Here is a 22,024-nt window from a genome sequence, read left to right on the forward strand (position 1 = left end):
CTCATTGGTAAAATTTTTAATGGTTCCATTAAGAGGTAGCATCTTAATGACCATTCAGAGGCTACCAAACAGCCCCTTAACAAAAAAATAATAATAATAATAACTGGGTTAGGGCTAAAAGACATAATGTGCAACATTTTCAAACATAAAGTACAAAAGTCATCAATTTTAAAGGTAAAGGACAGCGCCTGCAATTTGGTACAAAAATAAAGGACAAAACTTGTAATTTACTCGATTTTTAACAAATCCTACATCATAACTTTTGGGTCGTTTTGGTTCATATAAGATCAATTTTTGTCAAAATTTTGGGGGTTTTTTTACCAACCTCTACATGTTTTGGTCCTTCAAGAGAATCACAAGAATCTTCATTCCTTAATAGTTGATGCTTTTTTTTTTCATAAAAAACCTCAACATAGTTTTGTGGGAGTTTATATATAAAGAGAACGTGTCGTTGATTTTAAAAGTAATACTTATGATGAAAATGGGTTCAAAAGTATTTGGCGAGGAAGATTTTACAAGTCAGCCTAATTTAAAAAAAAAAAAGAAAACCTCTCGATTTAAGAGTTTTAAGATGCAACACCCAAACGACTTAAATTATAATAACATCTAGTAGGGATGCACTAATATTATTAAATAATTTTCTTACAAAATATGAATAGTCAACCTTGTAATCCTGTTAGGAAAAACAACAAGGGGACGAACGAATTTATTTATATTTGATTTCTTTTTTTCTTGTGGAAACAAATTTAGAAGAAACTTGTTTCCGTTAATGTTGGGACGACCCACCTTGTTTCTAGGAAGATGTCCTATCATTATTGTATTCAGTCAATGTTGGGACGGCACCCCTCTTTTTCTAGGAAGATGTACTACGATTATTGTAAATTGACTATAACTCTTTAACATCGTCATAATCTCCCCACTTCCCGTGCATCCATTTCATTTCCACTTTTATTACATCAATAGTTTATGTTCTTCGCTGGAGATGTCAAGGAGTTTGAAGTCCACCTCCTCCATACAACGGTCACAACCATGCCGTCGCTTCGAATTTTCTGAAATTCTGATAGCAACTGAGAACTTTGACGAATCATTAGTAATCGGGAGTGGAGGTTTCGGGAAAGTTTACAAAGGTAACGTAATATATGGATCACGTATTGTTGTTGCTGCCATTAAACGTCTGGATTCCATGTCCAAGCAAGGGGCGACAGAGTTCTGGGCAGAAATTCATATGCTTTCGATGTTGCGCCACTGTAATCTTGTGTCTTTGATTGGCTATTGTAATCATGAAAAAGAGATGATACTCCTCTATGAATACATGCCCAATGGAACACTTGATGATCATCTCCATAAACTCAGATCCCCTCTTTCCTGGCTTCAGCGACTCAACATATGCATAGGTGCTAGTCGTGGGTTACACTACCTGCACACAGGTACCGGAATCAAGTCTGGAGTTATACATCGCGATGTAAAAAGTTCTAATATTTTATTAGATGAATGTTGGGCTGCTAAGATAGCAGACTTTGGGTTGTCAAAAATAGGCCCAACGAATCAGCCATCTACTTATGTTAATACAAACGTTAAAGGCACTTTTGGATATTTGGATCCCAATTATTACGCAACTGGAAAGTTGACAAGAAAGTCTGATGTGTATGCTTTTGGGGTGGTTTTGTTAGAAGTGTTGTGTAGAAAGTGTCCCGCAGATAGAAGTCTAGATGAGGGTTTAGTGACATGGGTTCAAGATTCTATCAAAGAAGGGAATTTAAAGCATATAATTGATTCGGATATAAAGGGTGAAATATCCCCAAAATGTTTGAAGGAATTTGTTAAAATTACAGAGAGATGTTTGCACAACAGTCCAAAACAACGACCTACCATGGCGGAGGTCCTGTTTGGTCTTGAGTCTGCACTAGCTTTACAAGTGAAATTCAATAATACATTGCAATCTACAGGCAAAACAATGTTTGGTAGAATGGCTAATTTTTTTCCTTTCTCCTCTGGTATATCTAACTCCTTTTCATTTGTGTTCACATATCCGACTTTGCTAGAGTATTAGTGAAAATATGGTTTTAGAAAAGCCTGTAGGACATAACTTTTAGACTTTAAAATTCTCTTTTTTACGCAATGAGATGCCTGATTGAGAAGTTTTAGAGACCTTTGGTTTTTCAATGTTTTAGACTGTGCATTAATTCTCTTAAAAAAAAACTAGTCGCTATCATCACAGCGATTTTTTTTTTGAAAGGTAAAATTTCATTCACAAACAAGCCAACCCAGGCCGGGCCGACCCAAAAACACAACACAAAATTACATATTTACAAAAGAGTTCCACTCATCCCACTCAATTCCTTTATACTTCGATCTATTAGAAAACCAAAAATAACTCAACGCTTTAACCTCACTAAGAATACCATCGATCCTCACCGCTTTGTTATTAAAGATAAAATTGTTCCTTGCACGCCAAATACTCCAACATGCTACCATAATGATACCTTGAACAGCCTCTTTCTTTCTATCCGACACCCTGAGATCCTTATAAATTCCGAGAAGGTCCCTCATAGAAAATGCGAAAATGTCCGGAATCTTACACCAAGTACTTATGCCGTTCCAAATGACCGCCGCCACATGACATGCAGTGAATAGATGCTCCTCTGACTCTTCACCAGTACCACACAACTTACACGTATAATCATCAAGCTGCACGTTCCTTTTCCTTAAAGCCGATCGTGTAGGAATTCTCTCCATCTCAGCTCTCCAAAGGTGGATATTAACCTTAGCGGGGAGCCACTTACACCATTCCAAGATAAATCTGCCACTTAAGTTAATATCTTCAAGAAATAGGAGTCTCACAACCTTAACCGTGAAATTCCCAGCCGAGTCAGACACCCATGACCACCGATCAGCCGCATTTGAAATTTGAATGTTATCCAGTAAAGACAGAAGTTGCTGAAAAGCGTTAACGATCCCAGGATCCAATAGAGCTGACTTCCAGTTCCACTGGTACGAGACACCGCTGCCCGAATTCAGAATACGATCCGCCACCAAACATTTTTTATTAAATTCCAATTTAAAAAGATCAGGAAACCTGCACTTGAGTGGTTCGCTGCATACCCACGGGTCAAGCCAAAACGCAATATTCTGACCATTACCAACTTCTCCCTTAAAGAAGTTCCGAAGCGGAGACCCCCCCCCCCACCTTAATATTAATGAACAACTTAGCGATATTACTCCACACTCCATTTAGAGATTTTTTAAACGGAATACATTCCCACCCAACTCTAGAAGAATGTAACGCATCGATGATTCTTTTCCAGAGGATATTTGTTTCAGTTTTATATCGCCAACCCCATTTGACTAAGAGAGAAGTGTTAACATCCGAAAGCTTTTTAATCCCGAGCCCACCTTCTTTCTTACCGCAGGACACCCGATCCCAACCCACCCAATGCATCTTTTTTTCTTCATTTGAGCCACCTCATAGGAACTTTTTGATCATAGACTCTAAGTCTAAAATGACCTTTTTGGGAGCTTTATAGAGGGAAAAGTAGTAAATGGGCAAACTCTCCAAGACCGACTTTATGATGACCACCCTACCCCCTATGGATAGGAGATTCGATTTCCATTTAGCAAGACGAGCGCGAAAAAAGTCATAAACCGGGACCCAGTTACCAATCCGGTTCATATTAGCTCCCACTTTCAGCCCAAGATATTTAAAGGGCGTAGAATCCGGATTACAACCGACCTCCTTAGCCATATCCTTTATCTCATTCCATCCTACTCCAATACCAAATAAGTTTGATTTTTCTAAATTTATTTTCAAACCTGAGCAAACATGGAAAACACGAAGGACTCTCACAACATTGGAAACTTCCACCTTGGACCAATCCCCCAACATAATGGCATCATCCGCATATAGAAGATGCGTCATAGTAGGGCCGTTATTAGGCACGGCAATACCTTTTAACAACCCCGCTTCTCTAGCACTATCAACCATACACGAGAACGCTTCCATCACCACCAAAAAAAGGAACGGAGATAGGGGATCACCCTGTCTCATACCTTTTTCGCATTTAAATGTGAATGTAGGAGCCCCGTTAACCAAAACCGAGGAGCTAGCCGACCTGAGAGAACCCTTTATCCAACTACACCATTTATTCCCGAAACCCATTTGATGGAGGACATCAATCACGAAGTCCCAACTTACATTATCATACGCCTTTTCGAAGTCAATTTTAAGCAGAAAAGCCTTTGATTTTTTCTTTTTGATCCAAGAAATGAGCTCGTTGACAATCAAGGGGCCATCCAAAATAAATCTTCCTTTCAAGAACGCCGATTGAGAATCCGATATCACACCATTTAACACCTTCCTTAAGCGATTTGCTAAAACTTTTGAAATCACCTTGCTTATCGCTCCGACCAAGTTGATTGGTCTATAATTATTGAGTGACACAGGATCCAAAATCTTCGGGACAAGGGTAATAAAAGAAGCCGCACTACCCATACTAATCTTTCCACTGGCATGAAAGGAAGCTAAAATTCTAGAGAAATCATCTCTAAACAAGTCCCAAAAATGCTTAATAAACCTGAAATTTAGCTCGTCAGGACCTGGAGCCCGATCGTCTCCACATTCGAAGACAGCTTCCTTTATTTCTTGAGGAGAGAAATCTTCTTCCAGCATATTGCTATCCACCTCCGAGATCCTTTTAATGTTCTGGCATAGCAACTCGGGTCTATTCGGATGAAGTTCTTTGAACTTATCACGGAAAAAAGCATGGATATGTTTTTTGATTGTAGAAGGTTTCGTGCACCAATCCCCACTTATGGATAAACCATGAATAGCGTTAACCGCTTTCCTATTATTCACCACAACATGAAAGAATTTCGAATTCTCATCCCCGTCAATTGCCCATTTTAGTCTAGCCCTCTGCTTGAGATCCGAGTTCCTCCTAATTTCCGCTTCTTTGATGATTTTCCTATTCTCCGCCAAAATCCATTCCTCCTCTTCCGATAGGTCCCTATTTTCCATTTCAATCTCTAACAACTCCAATTCAGCCAAAGCCGATCTTTCGGCTTCATTTTCCTTTGCATAATACTCGTCCCTCCATATCTTTAAATTATTTCTGATCCGAGCAAACTTGGCTGTGAGACATGAGTCAGGGGGGTCAAACAACTCAAAACCCTCCACAGCTTTCTTAACTGCATCTTCAAATCCCGGTTTGCCAATCCACGAGCTATAGACCCTAAACGGACGAGGGCCGAAATTCAACTCAACCAGTTCCATTATAATCGGACAATGATCAGAGTATCTACTTGGCAAAGCCCTCACACAAGCCGACGGCCATTTGTTAAAAAATCCGGAGAAACTAAGAAACGGTCCAGCTTACTTAACTTCTTACCATTGTCCCTGATACATGTGAACTTCCGACCCTGCAACGGATACTCTAACAAGCCATTACTGAAAATAAAATTATTGAAATTCTCTGCACATACCGGCTTGAAGCTGGAGTTTTTTCTCTCCTCCGAAGATCGAACTGCGTTAAAGTCGCCAGCAAGAACCCAAAACCCAACATCCGGATCCATTATAGCAGAAATATCATTCCACAATTGCAGTTTCGCTGATGTACTCTGAGGGGCGTAGATGTTCACCAGGTTAATCGGGTTCCCATCTCCAGCAATGAATCCTTTTAATATCAAATAATATCTGTTACGGACAACAGTCTCAATCTTAATCACAGCAGGATCCCAGATCCAAGCCAACCCCCCAGATAAACCAACCGAGGCCGCACAGGCAGACTCGAAGTTACCCTTTCCCCAGAAACTAGCACAACAAGCACTAGAAACAGACTCCACTTTTGTTTCTTGCAAAGCGATAATACTTATTTTGTTCGAGATCCTAAGACTTTTAATCCACGAGGCTTTAGCACCCCCGTGAATACCTCTGATGTTAAAGGACAAGAAATTCATCGGGGTACCACATTGTTACCTGAGTTATAGATAGCCTCCCTAATAATATTACAGCGATTTCCAAGGTTAGCTCCTACAACGTTACCGAGCTAAATAGTGGCCTCAATCTCGTTACAAATTTGAGCTTCTGAATTATTCCTGACTTGATCTGGATCATCCACCGCCACATTAACAACTGGGGAATCAACCACCAAAGAGGGAATGTCTTCGGGGATGGAATTAACTTGACTCCCCAGAGAAGCATCTGAACCCGAAGACACCTTATCTGAACTTGGGTTGTCGGCTGAGGAAGAGCTATTTCCAGAAGCATTCTTATTTTCTTCAGAAGCCTTAATGTTAAGGTCAAAAATAAATTCCTCATCGTCCCTCATCCTTTTCTTGGGCCTTTGATTAGAATTTGGGCTCTTGTTCCTTGTCCGAATACCACTCCTGGGCCTGTGCTTAAAAGACTTTTTGGTGGGCCTATGAGGCTCTACAGGGGGACTAAAGTACTGCCCGTTCCTTCACATCCACTTTGCGGCTCACCTTGCACGTGCTCTTTCAAACCGTTCCTATTATCAAGGATAGGAGGAATGTCATCATTGAATTTTTCTCTCACCTCATGCATGTGGTCCAAGTCCGCATGGGAACCGCCATAATCAAAACGAGGCGGCGATCCATCTCCCTCCATGTTTCCAGGCCGCACCGATCCATCTTCTTCCAAGATAACGGCCTCCGGTCTACTGACCACCGGAGAGGACATCATCGGAGATTCCGATCCTGGGCTTTGCAAGTTAATCACCGAATACCCCAAGCAATCTAGAACCCAAGCATCTAATTCCTCCTCTACCAGAATTCTGAAGCTCTTGTTCTTCCATGACAGCGAAATCACTTCCTTAATCCTACTTGCTTCACCAGCTAAAACTCCCACCCTGACCAGCGAGAGATCCAGATCATCATCCAAACTTTTAGGGTAATGTAAGACTTTTCCGAAGAGACCCCCGATAAGAGAAAATACGTCAATATCCAGTAACTGAAGAGGAATACCAACCAGCCTTAACCAAGCCACTCTCTCCATAGGTAAAGTCTGGCCCTTCCATACTTCCACCTTGGTAAACCACGGACCCCAAACATCCCGGTTTTCCAGAAAACATTTAGCCGCCGCCTCGTCCACGAACGATATGAGCAACGAGAGCCCACCCAGGTATTGAATTCTACTATAAGGAACCTTAGCTATCCGAAGGAGCTTATCAAAGTCTACCAGCGTCTCGAGATCCACAGTTCTTCCAACAACTGATACCCCAAATGAATCTTTGAATGCCGACGTTCTATCAGGTACTACTAACACCCTGTTCCCCGAAGCCGAACCAGAGCAGCCATCCATCCTCGAAGAAGATCCCTTAGAGTCTGACTCCTTTTTGAATAAGTCACAAAACAAATGCCCACCACCTTGGTTACCAAAAGCCTGACCCAATCCAGAAACCTGTTGGGCAATTCCATTATGTTCTTTAGAGACCCCCTTCCCCTTATCTTGGACCGATCCACCACACATGCCCGAATTCTCTGCCGCGAACTTAGCAATGTTCACCCTAAGCTTAGAGTTACCCATCTTCGTCCCATTTAGAACCTTTTCCAATTCTTTTGCGTCTCGAACATCCTTAAAACTTATAAATCCAAACCTGTTACCGACTTTATCCTTCTTCCTGGCGATATAAACCCCGTAAACCTCCCCAAATACCTTCACAAACTCCGAAACCTCCCACGGAGTACAACCCTGAGGCAAATTCGTCACAAAATATTTTGTAATGGACACTTTACCTGAAGAAGCATTGGAAACCCCTTTCTTACTGCGGTGGTGCGGATCCAGCCATGGACCTCCTTCATCCTCAGGTTCCATGAGCCAACCAGCCGGACTAAACCAACCCAAACGGCGAGTGGAAGAAGATACAACTCAGAATAGAGATAGAGGTAAACTCAAGATTCACTACCCAGAGGAACCGAACAGACCTCACACGCTATATCAGGTTGATCCCATCGTCGAGCACATCCGGCGAAGGAGCAGTTCCGGCGACCTTTGGTTGCTCAGAGAGAGAGAGAGAGGGAATTTTTTTATTATTAACTTATATGGTAAAAGGTTTACCTCTACAAACGAGAGACTCCGCTAGGAACCTTTTAGATGCAAGATTTCAAGATGCATGCTTGTTTATCATCACAGCGATTTGATAACATATTCTCTTTGGTTTCTTGTTATTAATTAGAGGATATAACTTTTTTTTATACTTTGTTATATGGATTCCCATGTAGGATGTTGTATGCTACAACAGAGACACCATATTACCTAAAAGATTTATATAGAATTATGTTGTTCCGTAATAGTCCTTGAAATTAGTTGTGACACCCCAGGATAACCGGGAAAACCTTGCAACTTAACTAGCTTCCTCAGTGAGTGCCATCAAATTTCGGGACGAAATTTCTTTCAACTTGGGGATGATGTGACAACTCGAAATTTAGAACCTTTCTTGTGTCTCGATGTAACATACTTGTACGCTATGGGACTGGTTAACTTGTTAATAAATGTGAAGTTTTATGTGAAATGTGCCTTGTTTGTGTGTTTGTATGTATATACGTATGTATTATAAGCAAGCCGAGAACCCAACCCGAAAACAAAGAACCCGACTCGAGACCATGAGGTCTCGAGTGAATAGTGGCCGGTGGGCCTTTGGGCCGCAAACCATCAACCGAAACCCATTAAGGGTGCACCACTTGAAGCTAATATATATATATATGCATTACCCTCCTAACCACACTTGTTACTCTTGAACAACACACACTCATACTCTCACTCCTTCCCTCTCTAAAAACCCTAAGAAACACAAACACACCTTGGTAGCCGGCCAACACTAGGATTCGGATCAAGCTTGGAAATCGACCTTGGAGTTCACCTTTCCTATCTCTTAGCCGGTTAGTAATCCTTGTTATGTTTTGTGCTTGGATTGATTATTATGACATTATGTTGCTTGCTAAGTTTGAACATGAGAAATGATAGTTTATCTATGATAAAGATGTTGATTGATAGAAAGTAGTTACCAAATGATGATGAATCGATTAACATGTTTTCGGATATATTGCATGATGGACTATGATATCTTGTTTAAACCACTAGTTGTTGATGTTTATGAAATCGGCTTGCAATTGTCATACAATCGGATTAGTATAAAACCGGGCTTGGGGTATTATGCTAAGTGTTTTGATGCTTGTTCATAACTTGGTTGAATAAGTGTTATTGTGCTTTGAATATATGAAAAACTTGATGAATGAGTTTGAATACATGAAGAACTTGTTGAATATGATATGAATGTGCTTTGAATGTTTGAATTCTGCCTATTTGATCCGATTTTGGTTAGTGTTAGACAACAAAACATGTTTTAGTGGATAGTACAATATTTGTGTTGCATGATATTCAAATGCTATTGGATAGTACAAACTGTGCAGAAATCAGCAGATGTTGGGGAGTCGAAACCCTGATTGCGACTAGAAATCTCCATGTTGCGACATCAGTTGCGAGTCGAGAACATCAGGTTACGACTCGCAACCATGGCATGCCAAGCCGAAACCGTGGTTGCGACACAGGTTGCGACTCGCAACCATCCCTGATCAACACAAACAGCATAACCCGCAACCGTGATTGCGAGTCCGATTACGACTCGCAACCAAAAGCAGCACAACCCGAGACCGCGCAGTTGCGAGTCTTGTTGCGACTCGCAACCACACTTAATGGGCTTACGTATTTATGGGCCTACGATTAATGGGCCGGGCTTATGGGCTTTCTGTGTTAACCGTTGATGCATGATTTGGGCTTGAGTAGTTGGGTTGAACTTATGGACTGTATATGTGTTACTGTTAACTGAATATGTTAAACTTTTACACCGTGATTGCTACTTGTATGTGCACTGCTTGATTTGAATCTGATTATAAGCGGTATCCATGTTAGGACGTGATTGACTACTTGCAAATTGATTGACCCTTCTGTGTTACTACCGAGCAAACCGAGGTGAGTTCACACCCTCTACAAAGCATGGGATTCCCTGGGTTGGGAACGGGGTTAAGGAACGTGGGTTCCTCGTCCTCCTTGGGTAGGACGGTGATGGTTCAGGAATGTAATTCCTCGTCCTGGTGGACGGTTAACACGTACTAGACTAAAACTCTATCACGAAGTCCCTCCTTTTTGTATCGACTTAATCGCCGGGCCAATGGCGAGCGGGTCATTAGCTAGATAGCGCTATTTAGGTCTGACAAACCTCACACCGTGCCGCAGAGGGCGGGCGTGAACTAATGGATCTGGGGCACGTCAATGATGATAGACATTGATGATTTTCAGGGCACATAAACATGACTACAGTCAGCAGTCGATACGGTAACGAGTCTAGTGTACGCATGGGGTAGCCCCCACGGCCGAAATGCCTGATAACTAACATGGGGTAGCCCCCACGGCTGGAGTGCCGGAGTAATCGGGAATGAACAAGTCACGTTTTTAAACTATGGGGTAACCCCCACGGCAGGATGCCAGATAAAGGAAACTGTTTTCGAAACAACTAAAACGAACACCCAACCGTGAACTCACTCAACTAGTTGTTGACTCGTTACTACATGCTTTGCAGGACCATAGGTACTCAGCTGGAGCTTGCATGGAGGAGAGTCGTTGTGGGACACGGATTGCTGCGTGCCATGTTCTATTTGAAAACATTTAAACTTATGTTATAACTTTACACTTATGCTTCCGCTTGCAACTTAAACTTGTTGTTTTGAAACACCAATCGTATTGGTTAAACTTTTATAACTGTTTATATGCTTGTTCAGTATGATTGGTGGCTGGATCCTGGTCAGTCATGCCTCCAAGCGGTAGTACTCCGCGGGTGGATTTTGGGGGTGTGATAGATTGGTATCAGAGCCATTGGTTATAGTGAACTTGGTTTTAATAAAGGGGAAACGTTTTTGTTAAAACCAGACTATAACCGGTTTAGTGCTCAACGGTCCACAACGACGCTCCACTCCACATGCAAGGCTCGACATTCTAGGTGATATGATATGTGTATATTGCCTACTTGTTAGTTACGTATTACATTGCTCATGGTATGCTTGATTAGTGTAACTACTGTTGCTTGAACACGTGCGTGCTCGCTTTATCCTACTATCGTACTTTCGCGAACCACTCTCACTCGTATTACTCTTGTTATGAAGAATCATGTCTGGACGCGTTAACATGACACAAGCCCAGTTGACGGCTTTGATCAACGAACGAGTTGCCGCAGCGCTTGCAGCTGCAAACGCAGGAGGTATATCCTGCAGTCCGAAATTGTTCTAGGATCATTTGGATCCTACTCTCGTGAACCAACCTTTGTGTTAAACTCTGTCTTTCTTTCACCTACCTTAGGTCAATATGCTCAGGCACCGGTGTGCACATTTAAGACCTTTATGGACTGTCGACCCACTACTTTTAGCGGAACTGAAGGAGCAGTAGGTCTCCTCCACTGGTTTGAGAAACTGGAATCTGTGTTCGAAATGTGTGAATGCCCTGAAGCGCGCAGGGAAAAGTATGCTACTGGTACTCTCGAGGGTTTGGCCCTCACGTGGTGGAATGCTCAAGTGCAAATGCTGGGGTTGGTTGCTGCCAACGCCACCCCATGGGAAACTTTCAAGGAAATGGTTAAGGAGGAATACTGCAGTCGCGATGACATCCATAAGCTGGAAGATGAGTTCTACAACCTCAAGATGACGGGGTCAGAGATTGAGGCGTATACTAAGAGATCGCATGAGCTTGCCTTGTTGTGTCCTACTATGGTGGACCCTCCGTATAAGCGAATTGAACTTTATCTCAAGGGCTTGGTGCCAGAGATCCAAAGCCATGTGACTTCAGCAAACTTGACTACTATTCAGCAAGTTGTTCAGTTGGCTCACCGCCTTACTGACCAAGCGGTGGAGCAGAACAAGTTACCAAAGCGCATAGGTGCTGCAACTACTTCTGGTACCTCTAGTGGGGACAAACGGAAATGGGATGGAACTTCAAGCAAGGGTTCAACTTCTGTGCAATCTCAGTCTCAGCAAAGAAGGACTGACGACCACAAGAGCCCCAGTCAGCAATCATCTGGTGGTCAAAGTCATGGTGGGTACAAGGGGAGTCACCCCAAATGCAATCCTTGCAACCTACACCACAGTGGGCCATGCACCAGGGGCAACTGTCATCGGTGCAACAAGCCTGGTCATGTTGCAAAGGATTGCAGGAGCGCATATCCCGCCAATCAGAATCGTCAGCAACCTCAACAGAACCAGCGGCAGCAACAGGGTAACAACAAAGGATGCTTTCAGTGTGGAGCTGAAGGCCACTTCAAGAAAGATTGTCCCCAACTGAACCAGAACAACAACAACAATCAGGGGAATGGTAACAATGGGAACCACAACAACAACAATGGTGCTAGGGGACGAGTGTTCGTGATTGGTCAAGGTGAAGCAAGGAATGATCCCAACGTGGTGACGGGTAAGTTCCTTCTCGACGACTTTTATGTTACAGTCTTATTTGATTCGGGTGCCGATACTAGCTATGTGTCACTAAAAGTTAGTCAAATGCTTAAGCGTATTCCAACACCCCTGAACACCAAGCACACTGTAGAGCTAGCTAATGGTAAGAGTTTGGAGGCCTCGCACGTAGTCAAAGGTTGCCAACTTATTCTCGCTAACCAGACCTTCTCTATTGACCTTATTCCTATCGTTTTGGGTAGTTTCGACGTTGTCATTGGGATGGATTGGTTATCCCAACACCGAGCAGAGATTCTTTGCAACGAGAAGATCGTTCGTATTCCTGGTTTAGGTAGTGAACCTCTCATGATTCGTGGCGACAAGAGAAGTGCTGTTGAGAACATCATCTCTCTTCTTAAAGCCCAGAAATGCTTACGAAAGGGCCACACTGCAGTCTTGGCTCTAGTTACTGACACCACAGAGAAAGAGAAGAAGCTAGAAGATTTTCCAGTTGTACGTGACTATCCTGAGGTATTCCCTGAGGAATTACCTGGTCTTCCGCCCCATCGCCAAGTCGAGTTTCAGATTGAACTAGCTCCTGGAGCTGCGCCTATAGCACGTGCACCTTATCGTTTAGCGCCATCAGAACTGGAAGAAATCTTTACGCAACTACAAGAACTCTTGGATAAGGGTTTTATTCGTCCTAGCTCATCGCCTTGGGGAGCTCCAGTACTATTCTTGAAGAAGAAGGACGGTACCTTCCGAATGTGTATCGACTATCGTGAACTCAACAAGGTGACGGTGAAGAATCGTTATCCTCTACCACGCATTGACGACTTGTTCGACCAGTTGCAGGGGTCGAGCTACTACTCAAAGATCGACCTGAGATCAGGATACCACCAGCTGAGAGTTCGGGAAGAGGATGTCTCTAAGACCGCCTTTAGAACTCGGTATGGACACTATGAGTTTTTGGTCATGCCGTTTGGGCTAACGAACGCACCCGCAGTCTTCATGGATTTGATGAATCGAGTGTGCAAGCCTTACCTGGACAAGTTTGTTATAGTCTTCATCGACGACATCCTGATCTATTCTAAGAGTCAGGAGGAGCACGAACAGCATCTACGACTTATTCTGGAACTCCTTCGGAAGGAACAGCTTTACGCAAAATTCTCGAAATGCGACTTCTGGCTTCGTGAAGTCCATTTCCTTGGGCATGTGGTGAACAAGGATGGGATTCACGTTGATCCATCCAAAGTGGACTCTATTAAGAACTGGCCTGCACCTCGTACACCAAAGGAGATTCGCCAATTCTTGGGATTGGCAGGTTACTACAGGAGATTCATTAAGGATTTTTCTAAGATCGCGCAGCCTCTCACCTTGCTAACGCAGAAAGGCGTTGTTTATCATTGGGGAAATGCACAAGAGTTAGCTTTTCAGCATCTAAAGGATAGACTTTGTAGTGCACCTATCCTTTCACTGCCAGAGGGAACAGACGATTTTGTGGTTTACTGTGATGCATCAATTCAAGGTCTTGGTTGTGTATTGATGCAACGAGATAAAGTCATAGCCTACGCCTCACGCCAACTCAAGGTTCATGAAAAGAACTACACTACACATGATTTGGAGCTGGGAGCTGTTGTTTTCGCACTTAAGTTATGGCGGCATTACCTGTACGGAACCAAGTGCGCAATCTACACTGACCACAGGAGCCTAGAGCACATATTCAAGCAGAAGGAACTGAATATGCGGCAACGACGATGGGTCGAATTACTGAATGACTACGAGTGCTCTATCAGGTATCACCCGGGCAAGGCCAATGTTGTGGCTGACGCCCTCAGTCGGAAGGACACTGCGCCTAAGCGCGTAAGAGCTCTACAACTCACGATCCATTCTAGTCTACCTTCGCAAATACGATCTGCTCAGATAGAAGCACTGAAACCAGAAAACGAAGGGCCGAAGCCCTACGCGGGTCAAGACAACGCTTAGAACAGAAGGAAGACGGTGCTTACTACGTGACGGGACGTATTTGGGTCCCACTCTATGGCGACTTACGAGAACTTGTGATGGATGAAGCGCACAAATCTCGCTACTCGGTACACCCTGGTTCGGACAAGATGTACCACGATATTAAAACTACGTATTGGTGGCCTAGCATGAAGGCCCACATAGCAACCTACGTCAGCAAGTGTTTGACTTGTGCGCGAGTCAAGACGGAATATCAGAAACCCTCGGGTCTACTCCAACAACCAGAGATACCACAATGGAAATGGGAGCAAATTTCCATGGATTTCGTTACAGGCTTACCTAGATCACAGCGCGGAAACGATACTATCTGGGTGATCGTGGATCGACTTACAAAGTCCGCACACTTCTTGGCAATTAAGGAGACAGATAAATTCTCCACCCCAGCGGAAATATACCTCAAGGAAGTTGTTTCGAGGCACGGGGTGCCCACCTCTATCATCTCCGATCGAGATGCACGTTTTACTTCGGAACTGTGGCAAGCAATGCACAAATCTTTTGGCTCACGTTTAGATATGAGCACAGCGTATCACCCACAGACGGACGGGCAGTCCGAGCGCACTATTCAGACCCTAGAAGACATGCTTCGCGCATGTGTAATCGACTTTGGCAACAGCTGGGAGAAGCATCTGCCACTCGTGGAATTCTCGTACAATAACAGCTACCACACCAGCATTAAAGCTGCTCCGTTTGAGGCATTGTACGGACGTAAATGCCGGTCACCTCTTTGTTGGGCAGAGGTGGGGGATAGTCAAATCACTGGTCCAGAACATGTGGTAGACACTACTGAGCGGATCGCTCAAATACGACAACGCATGGCGGCCGCTCGTGACCGTCAGAAGGCCTACGCCGATAAGGGCAGGAAACCACTTGAGCTCCAGGTTGGGGAGCGGGTATTACTCAAAGTTTCACCCTGGAAGGGTGTGGTTCGTTTTGGTAAACGAGGCAAACTCAACCCACGATACGTTGGACCTTTCGAGATCATTGAGAAAATAGGCAAGGTGGCCTACAGACTGAACTTACCAGCAGAACTCGGTGCAGTTCACAACGTTTTCCATGTGTCGAATCTGAAGAAGTGTCTGTCAGATGAGACCCACGTAGTTCCTCTGAAGGAACTCACGATCGACGAACAGTTGAAATTCGTCGAAGAACCAGTCGAAATCACGGACCGGGATGTTAAGGTCCTCAAAAGCACTAGAATACCTCTCGTTCGAGTTCGTTGGAACTCACGTCGCGGCCCAGAGTTCACCTGGGAGCGCGAAGATCGGATGAAACAAAAGTATCCCCAACTGTTTGAGAACAGTACAACCGCTACTGAGGCTGAAGCTACGGAATTTCGGGACGAAATTCCAGATCAACGGGGGGTGGATGTGACACCCCAGGATAACCGGGAAAACCTTGCAACTTAACTAGCTTCCTCAGTGAGTGCCATCAAATTTCGGGACGAAATTTCTTTCAACTTGGGGATGATGTGACAACTCGAAATTTAGAACCTTTCTTGTGTCTCGATGTAACATACTTGTACGCTATGGGACTGGTTAACTTGTTAATAAATGTGAAGTTTTATGTGAAATGTGCCTTGTTTGTGTGTTTGTATGTATATACGTATGTATTATAAGCAAGCCGAGAACCCAACCCGAAAACAAAGAACCCGACTCGAGACCATGAGGTCTCGAGTGAATAGTGGCCGGTGGGCCTTTGGGCCGCAAACCATCAACCGAAACCCATTAAGGGTGCACCACTTGAAGCTAATATATATATATGTGCATTACCCTCCTAACCACACTTGTTACTCTTGAACAACACACACTCATACTCTCACTCCTTCCCTCTCTAAAAACCCTAAGAAACACAAACACACCTTGGTAGCCGGCCAACACTAGGATTCGGATCAAGCTTGGAAATCGACCTTGGAGTTCACCTTTCCTATCTCTTAGCCGGTTAGTAATCCTTGTTATGTTTTGTGCTTGGATTGATTATTATGACATTATGTTGCTTGCTAAGTTTGAACATGAGAAATGATAGTTTATCTATGATAAAGATGTTGATTGATAGAAAGTAGTTACCAAATGATGATGAATCGATTAACATGTTTTCGGATATATTGCATGATGGACTATGATATCTTGTTTAAACCACTAGTTGTTGATGTTTATGAAATCGGCTTGCAATTGTCATACAATCGGATTAGTATAAAACCGGGCTTGTGGTATTATGCTAAGTGTTTTGATGCTTGTTCATAACTTGGTTGAATAAGTGTTATTGTGCTTTGAATATATGAAAAACTTGATGAATGAGTTTGAATACATGAAGAACTTGTTGAATATGATATGAATGTGCTTTGAATGTTTGAATTCTGCCTATTTGATCCGATTTTGGTTAGTGTTAGACAACAAAATATGTTTTAGTGGATAGTACAATATTTGTGTTGCATGATATTCAAATGCTATTGGATAGTACAAACTGTGCAGAAATCAGCAGATGTTGGGGAGTCGAAACCCTGATTGCGACTAGAAATCTCCATGTTGCGACATCAGTTGCGAGTCGAGAACATCAGGTTACGACTCGCAACCATGGCATGCCAAGCCGAAACCGTGGTTGCGACACAGGTTGCGACTCGCAACCATCCCTGATCAACACAAACAGCATAACCCGCAACCGTGATTGCGAGTCCGGTTACGACTCGCAACCAAAAGCAGCACAACCCGAGACCGCGCAGTTGCGAGTCTTGTTGCGACTCGCAACCACACTTAATGGGCTTACGTATTTATGGGCCTACGATTAATGGGCCGGGCTTATGGGCTTTCTGTGTTAACCGTTGATGCATGATTTGGGCTTGAGTAGTTGGGTTGAACTTATGGACTGTATATGTGTTACTGTTAACTGAATATGTTAAACTTTTACACCGTGATTGCTACTTGTATGTGCACTGCTTGATTTGAATCTGATTATAAGCGGTATCCATGTTAGGACGTGATTGACTACTTGCAAATTGATTGACCCTTCTGTGTTACTACCGAGCAAACCGAGGTGAGTTCACACCCTCTACAAAGCATGGGATTCCCTGGGTTGGGAACGGGGTTAAGGAACGTGGGTTCCTCGTCCTCCTTGGGTAGGACGGTGATGGTTCAGGAATGTAATTCCTCGTCCTGGTGGACGGTTAACACGTACTAGACTAAAACTCTATCACGAAGTCCCTCCTTTTTGTATCGACTTAATCGCCGGGCCAATGGCGAGCGGGTCATTAGTTAGATAGCGCTATTTAGGTCTGACAAACCTCACACCGTGCCGCAGAGGGCGGGCGTGAACTAATGGATCTGGGGCACGTCAATGATGATAGACATTGATGATTTTCAGGGCACATAAACATGACTACAGTCAGTAGTCGATACGGTAACGAGTCTAGTGTACGCATGGGGTAGCCCCCACGGCCGAAATGCCTGATAACTAACATGGGGTAGCCCCCACGGCTGGAGTGCCGGAGTAATCGGGAATGAACAAGTCACGTTTTTAAACTATGGGGTAACCCCCACGGCAGGATGCCAGATAAAGGAAACTGTTTTCGAAACAACTAAAACGAACACCCAACCGTGAACTCACTCAACTAGTTGTTGACTCGTTACTACATGCTTTGCAGGACCATAGGTACTCAGCTGGAGCTTGCATGGAGGAGAGTCGTTGTGGGACACGGATTGCTGCGTGCCATGTTCTATTTGAAAACATTTAAACTTATGTTATAACTTTACACTTATGCTTCCGCTTGCAACTTAAACTTGTTGTTTTGAAACACCAATCGTATTGGTTAAACTTTTATAACTGTTTATATGCTTGTTCAGTATGATTGGTGGCTGGATCCTGGTCAGTCACGCCTCCAAGCGGTAGTACTCCGCGGGTGGATTTTGGGGGTGTGATATTAGTTCTTAACATCAAATTGCATATTGAAGCATATGAATCTTCACAAGCATTATTAGTTGTTATAACATTATGATGTTACCTTTGCTTTGAAAAGATCAACTTACATTTATATTATCTATGTGTATTCATCTATTTTAGCTCAAGGTGATTCAAAATTATCAAGCAATAGCAAGGGCAATAATTGTTTTTCAGAGATGAAAGCAGTTCCAGCAGATTTCCAAAGTCCACGCCCAAGTTTGAATGTGTTTAAGTTTGCTGATTTAGAAAAGGCTACAAGACTGTTTAGTCTAGAACGTCCAAGCCCAAGTCTGAATGTGTTTAAGTTTGCTGATTTAGAAAAGGCTACAAGAATGTTTAGTCTAGATTTGCTCTTGGGCGAGGGAGGATTTGGAAAGGTGTTCTTAGGTTGGGTTTAGCAGAACACATTAGCTCCTTCAAAACAAGGTGTTGGAATTGCTGTTGTTGTTAAAAGGTTCTACCAAGAAGGCTTACAAGGGCTTCGTCAATGGCTAGTAAGCATCACCAAATGTACCTCAACTTATAATATCTGTAAGGAAAGCTATAAATTTGAAGTTTGGCAGAAAAACATAATATTCTAATTAATACTCAAATTCTAGTGAGTGCCTCAAGAATGTATATGACTCGTGTAAGTACCTTACTTCCCTTAGATTATAATATGACAGGCTTATACTAGGAAATTCGTGTGTGTTTTCCACCGCATAAGCACTTGATCTACAAAACCAATCTTTTTTCTGTTATTTTGGTTTTAAGCCCAATGTTATTTGGTGTTGAAGTGATGCATTTCCTACATAATCACCCAATTACAAGTTTCATTAATTATTTGGCTACAGAGCCGTCCCCGAAAACTCTTGAAAAAATTTAGGTCTCGGGCGACGAAAAGAATTGGGCCCAAAATTATGGTTAAGGGTAAATGAATTACAAAAAATAAAAACATAGTAATGGAGCAAAGACTCGAACTTGAGACCTTTGCATTATTATTTTGAGAAAGTTTTTGCCACTACACCACCAATACTTTTTTGCATAATAAACGGATAAATATACTAAATATATAATTTAATAAATATATATACAAGCTTATAAAAACTTTTCGGGCCCTTTGAAATTTTGGGCCTCGGGCGTCGGAACAGGTTTGCCGGGCCCAGAGCCGGCCCTGTTTGGCTACATTTTCCAATTAAAGCTAAAATTTACTATCAAACAAGTATTAATAAAACTTCTTGGAAAACTTTCTCCTTAATATATGTCATGATTCATACTAAATGGAAAAGCTAATTAGTGGTGTGATAGGGAGACCTATAAATAGATTAATGAGAGACAAACATATGTAAAAAGAGTTATACTTCATCTCGTATTTTACTTAGGAGAATGTTTATGTCCTTTATCAGGATTTTTGTTTTATTTTGTGAATGCCACTCTAATTCTTTTTGTTTTTCTGAATATTTCCTAATGTAACTAAAAAATTTGTGACTTCAGACAGAGGTGAACTTCTTAGGGCATATGGATCATCCGAATATCATTAGACTCCTTGGATACTGCAACGAAGAACATGAGCACTTGCTTGTTTACGAATACATGCCGAACAAAAGTTTTGAACACTGTTTATTCACAGGTAAACTATATCAAGATCTCTGTGAAACCATATTTGTTTATTTCTATTCTCGATGGCTGAATTATTGTAATATAGTAGAAATGTAAGATCAATAATTTTGTATATGCACCAGATACTAGTAAAGGACTTTCATGGGAAACGCGACTTTTGATAATGATAGGAGTTGTCCGTGGACTGACGTATTTGCATTCAATGAAACTCGTGTGCCGTGGTCTGAAAACCGGTGACATATTACTGGATGAAGTACTCTTAAGCTCTTTATGACTATTGGTTTTTGATGAAACCACTTTGTTATTTTTCTTTAAGCAATCAGCTAACCATTTATTTCTATATTTTCTCATTCCAGGATTTTAATGCAAAACTAAGGGATTTTGGGTTGGTGAAATATGGCCCTGAACCTGGGGAAACACATGTTACTACAATGGTTATGAGAACATATGGTTATGCAGCTCCAGAGTATGTCACGACTGGTGTGTTACTATATAATGAAGTGATTTAATCAATAAGAATATGCATTTTCAAATATAAATGTAAACATGTTGCTTGCCCACTACAAGAATGGGAGGCCATTAGCGGTGACACCAATACCGGCGACAGGCCTAATGTCGCCGCTATTGGTCGATCCGTGTCACACACCCTGAGACCAAACCCAAGCCGTTGATCAAAATCCTGATCTAACGGTTGGGGACTTAAAAGGCAATACCGGCGACGAAAAGTAGGGCATTAGCGGCGACAGCTGTCTCCGCTAAAAGTCTGTGTCCCACATTAAATCCTAGCCACACAAATCTTATCCTGGTTAACCTAATAGCGGCGACAGGTAATCAATACCGGCGACAGGCTGTCGCCAGTAAAAGTCAAAACGTAAAACCCCTTTATCAGCGCCTTTCCCTCTCTCCTCTTCACTTTTCCCCCCAAAACTCTTGCTTCCACCGCCGGAGACACCCGAATTTTGCCCAATCGGTTAGTTTAACTTGTTTTATGTTACATTTCTCCTCTACATTTGTTACATACATGTTATAGGCTTTAATTTTTGCTCTTTTTTTGTGTATTTTTGTGTTTGTGGAAGAAAATTCGGATCACCACCATCTTTTCTCCGGTCACCACCTTCACTTCTCCGGTCACCACCTGAAAAACCGGTTAGTTTTTTTTTTTTTTTTTTTTGAGTTTAGAAATTGTATAATTTTTAGTTTAGGTATGTAAATTGTGTATGTTATTATGTATGTTTGTATAATTGTTAGTATGTAAATTGTATAATTTTTAGTTTAAGTTGTATGTGGGTATGTAAGTGTATGAATGAATGAATGTATGTATGTTTGTATAATTGTTAGTATGTAAATTGTATAATGTAGGTGTATTTGAAAAATGTGTATGTAAATTGTATAATGGTTAGTTTTTTTTTTTAAAAGTTTAGAAATTGTATAATTTTTAGTTTAGGTATGTAAATTGTGTATGTTAGTATGTATATTTGTATAATTGTTAGTATGTAAATTGTATAATTTTTAGTTTAAGTTGTATGTGGGTATGTAAGTGTATGAATGAATGTATGTATGTTTGTATAATTGTTAGTATGTAAATTGTTAGTGTGTAAATTGTTAGTATGTAAATTGTATAATGTTAGTATGCAAATTGTAAATTGTTAGTATGTTTGTATAATTGTTGTATGTTAGTATGTTGGTGAAAAATGTTAGTATGTAAATTGTATAATGTTAGTATGTAAATTGTAAAAATGTTAGTATGTAAATTGTATAATTGTTAGTATGTAAATTGTATAATGTTAGTATGTAAATTGTATAATTGTTGGTATGTAAATTGTTAGTATGTAAATTGTATAATGTTAGTATGTAAATTGTATAATTGTTGTATGTTAGTATGTTGGTGAAAAATGTGTATGTTAGTATGTATGTTTATATAAAGTATGCAAATGTGTGTGTAAGGATGCAAATGTGTAGGTTTGAAAAAAATGTTAAAGTTTGATAATTTGTATATTTGTGTTTAGGTTTTAAAACATTTATATTTAAA

At 41.8% G+C, this 22,024-nt stretch overlaps 3 protein-coding genes across 3 annotated transcripts; 2 read left to right on the top strand and 1 right to left on the bottom strand.

Annotated features, from left to right (window-relative positions):
- The first annotated feature begins 837 nt into the window (after window positions 1–837).
- LOC110935655 (receptor-like protein kinase FERONIA) lies at window positions 838–2,132 on the top strand. Its single transcript, XM_022178032.2, has one exon. The coding sequence runs from the start codon at window positions 983–985 to the stop codon at window positions 2,048–2,050; it is 1,068 nt and encodes a 355-aa protein (XP_022033724.1). The 5' UTR covers window positions 838–982; the 3' UTR covers window positions 2,051–2,132.
- A 3,178-nt stretch (window positions 2,133–5,310) lies between these two features.
- Window positions 5,311–5,952, bottom strand: LOC110932834. Its single transcript, XM_022176090.1, has one exon. The coding sequence runs from the start codon at window positions 5,950–5,952 to the stop codon at window positions 5,311–5,313; it is 642 nt and encodes a 213-aa protein (XP_022031782.1).
- Window positions 5,953–18,572: 12,620 nt separating this feature from the next.
- On the top strand, window positions 18,573–21,693 carry LOC110932833 (probable serine/threonine-protein kinase PBL15). Its single transcript, XM_035989188.1, has 6 exons — window positions 18,573–18,773; window positions 19,870–20,005; window positions 20,118–20,248; window positions 20,352–20,461; window positions 21,072–21,141; window positions 21,673–21,693. The coding sequence occupies exons 1-6, from the start codon at window positions 18,573–18,575 to the stop codon at window positions 21,691–21,693; spliced, it is 669 nt and encodes a 222-aa protein (XP_035845081.1).
- Window positions 21,694–22,024: the final 331 nt, after the last annotated feature.

This window comes from Helianthus annuus, chromosome 4, assembly GCF_002127325.2.
Source record: "Helianthus annuus cultivar XRQ/B chromosome 4, HanXRQr2.0-SUNRISE, whole genome shotgun sequence".
Lineage (NCBI taxonomy): Eukaryota > Viridiplantae > Streptophyta > Magnoliopsida > Asterales > Asteraceae > Helianthus > Helianthus annuus.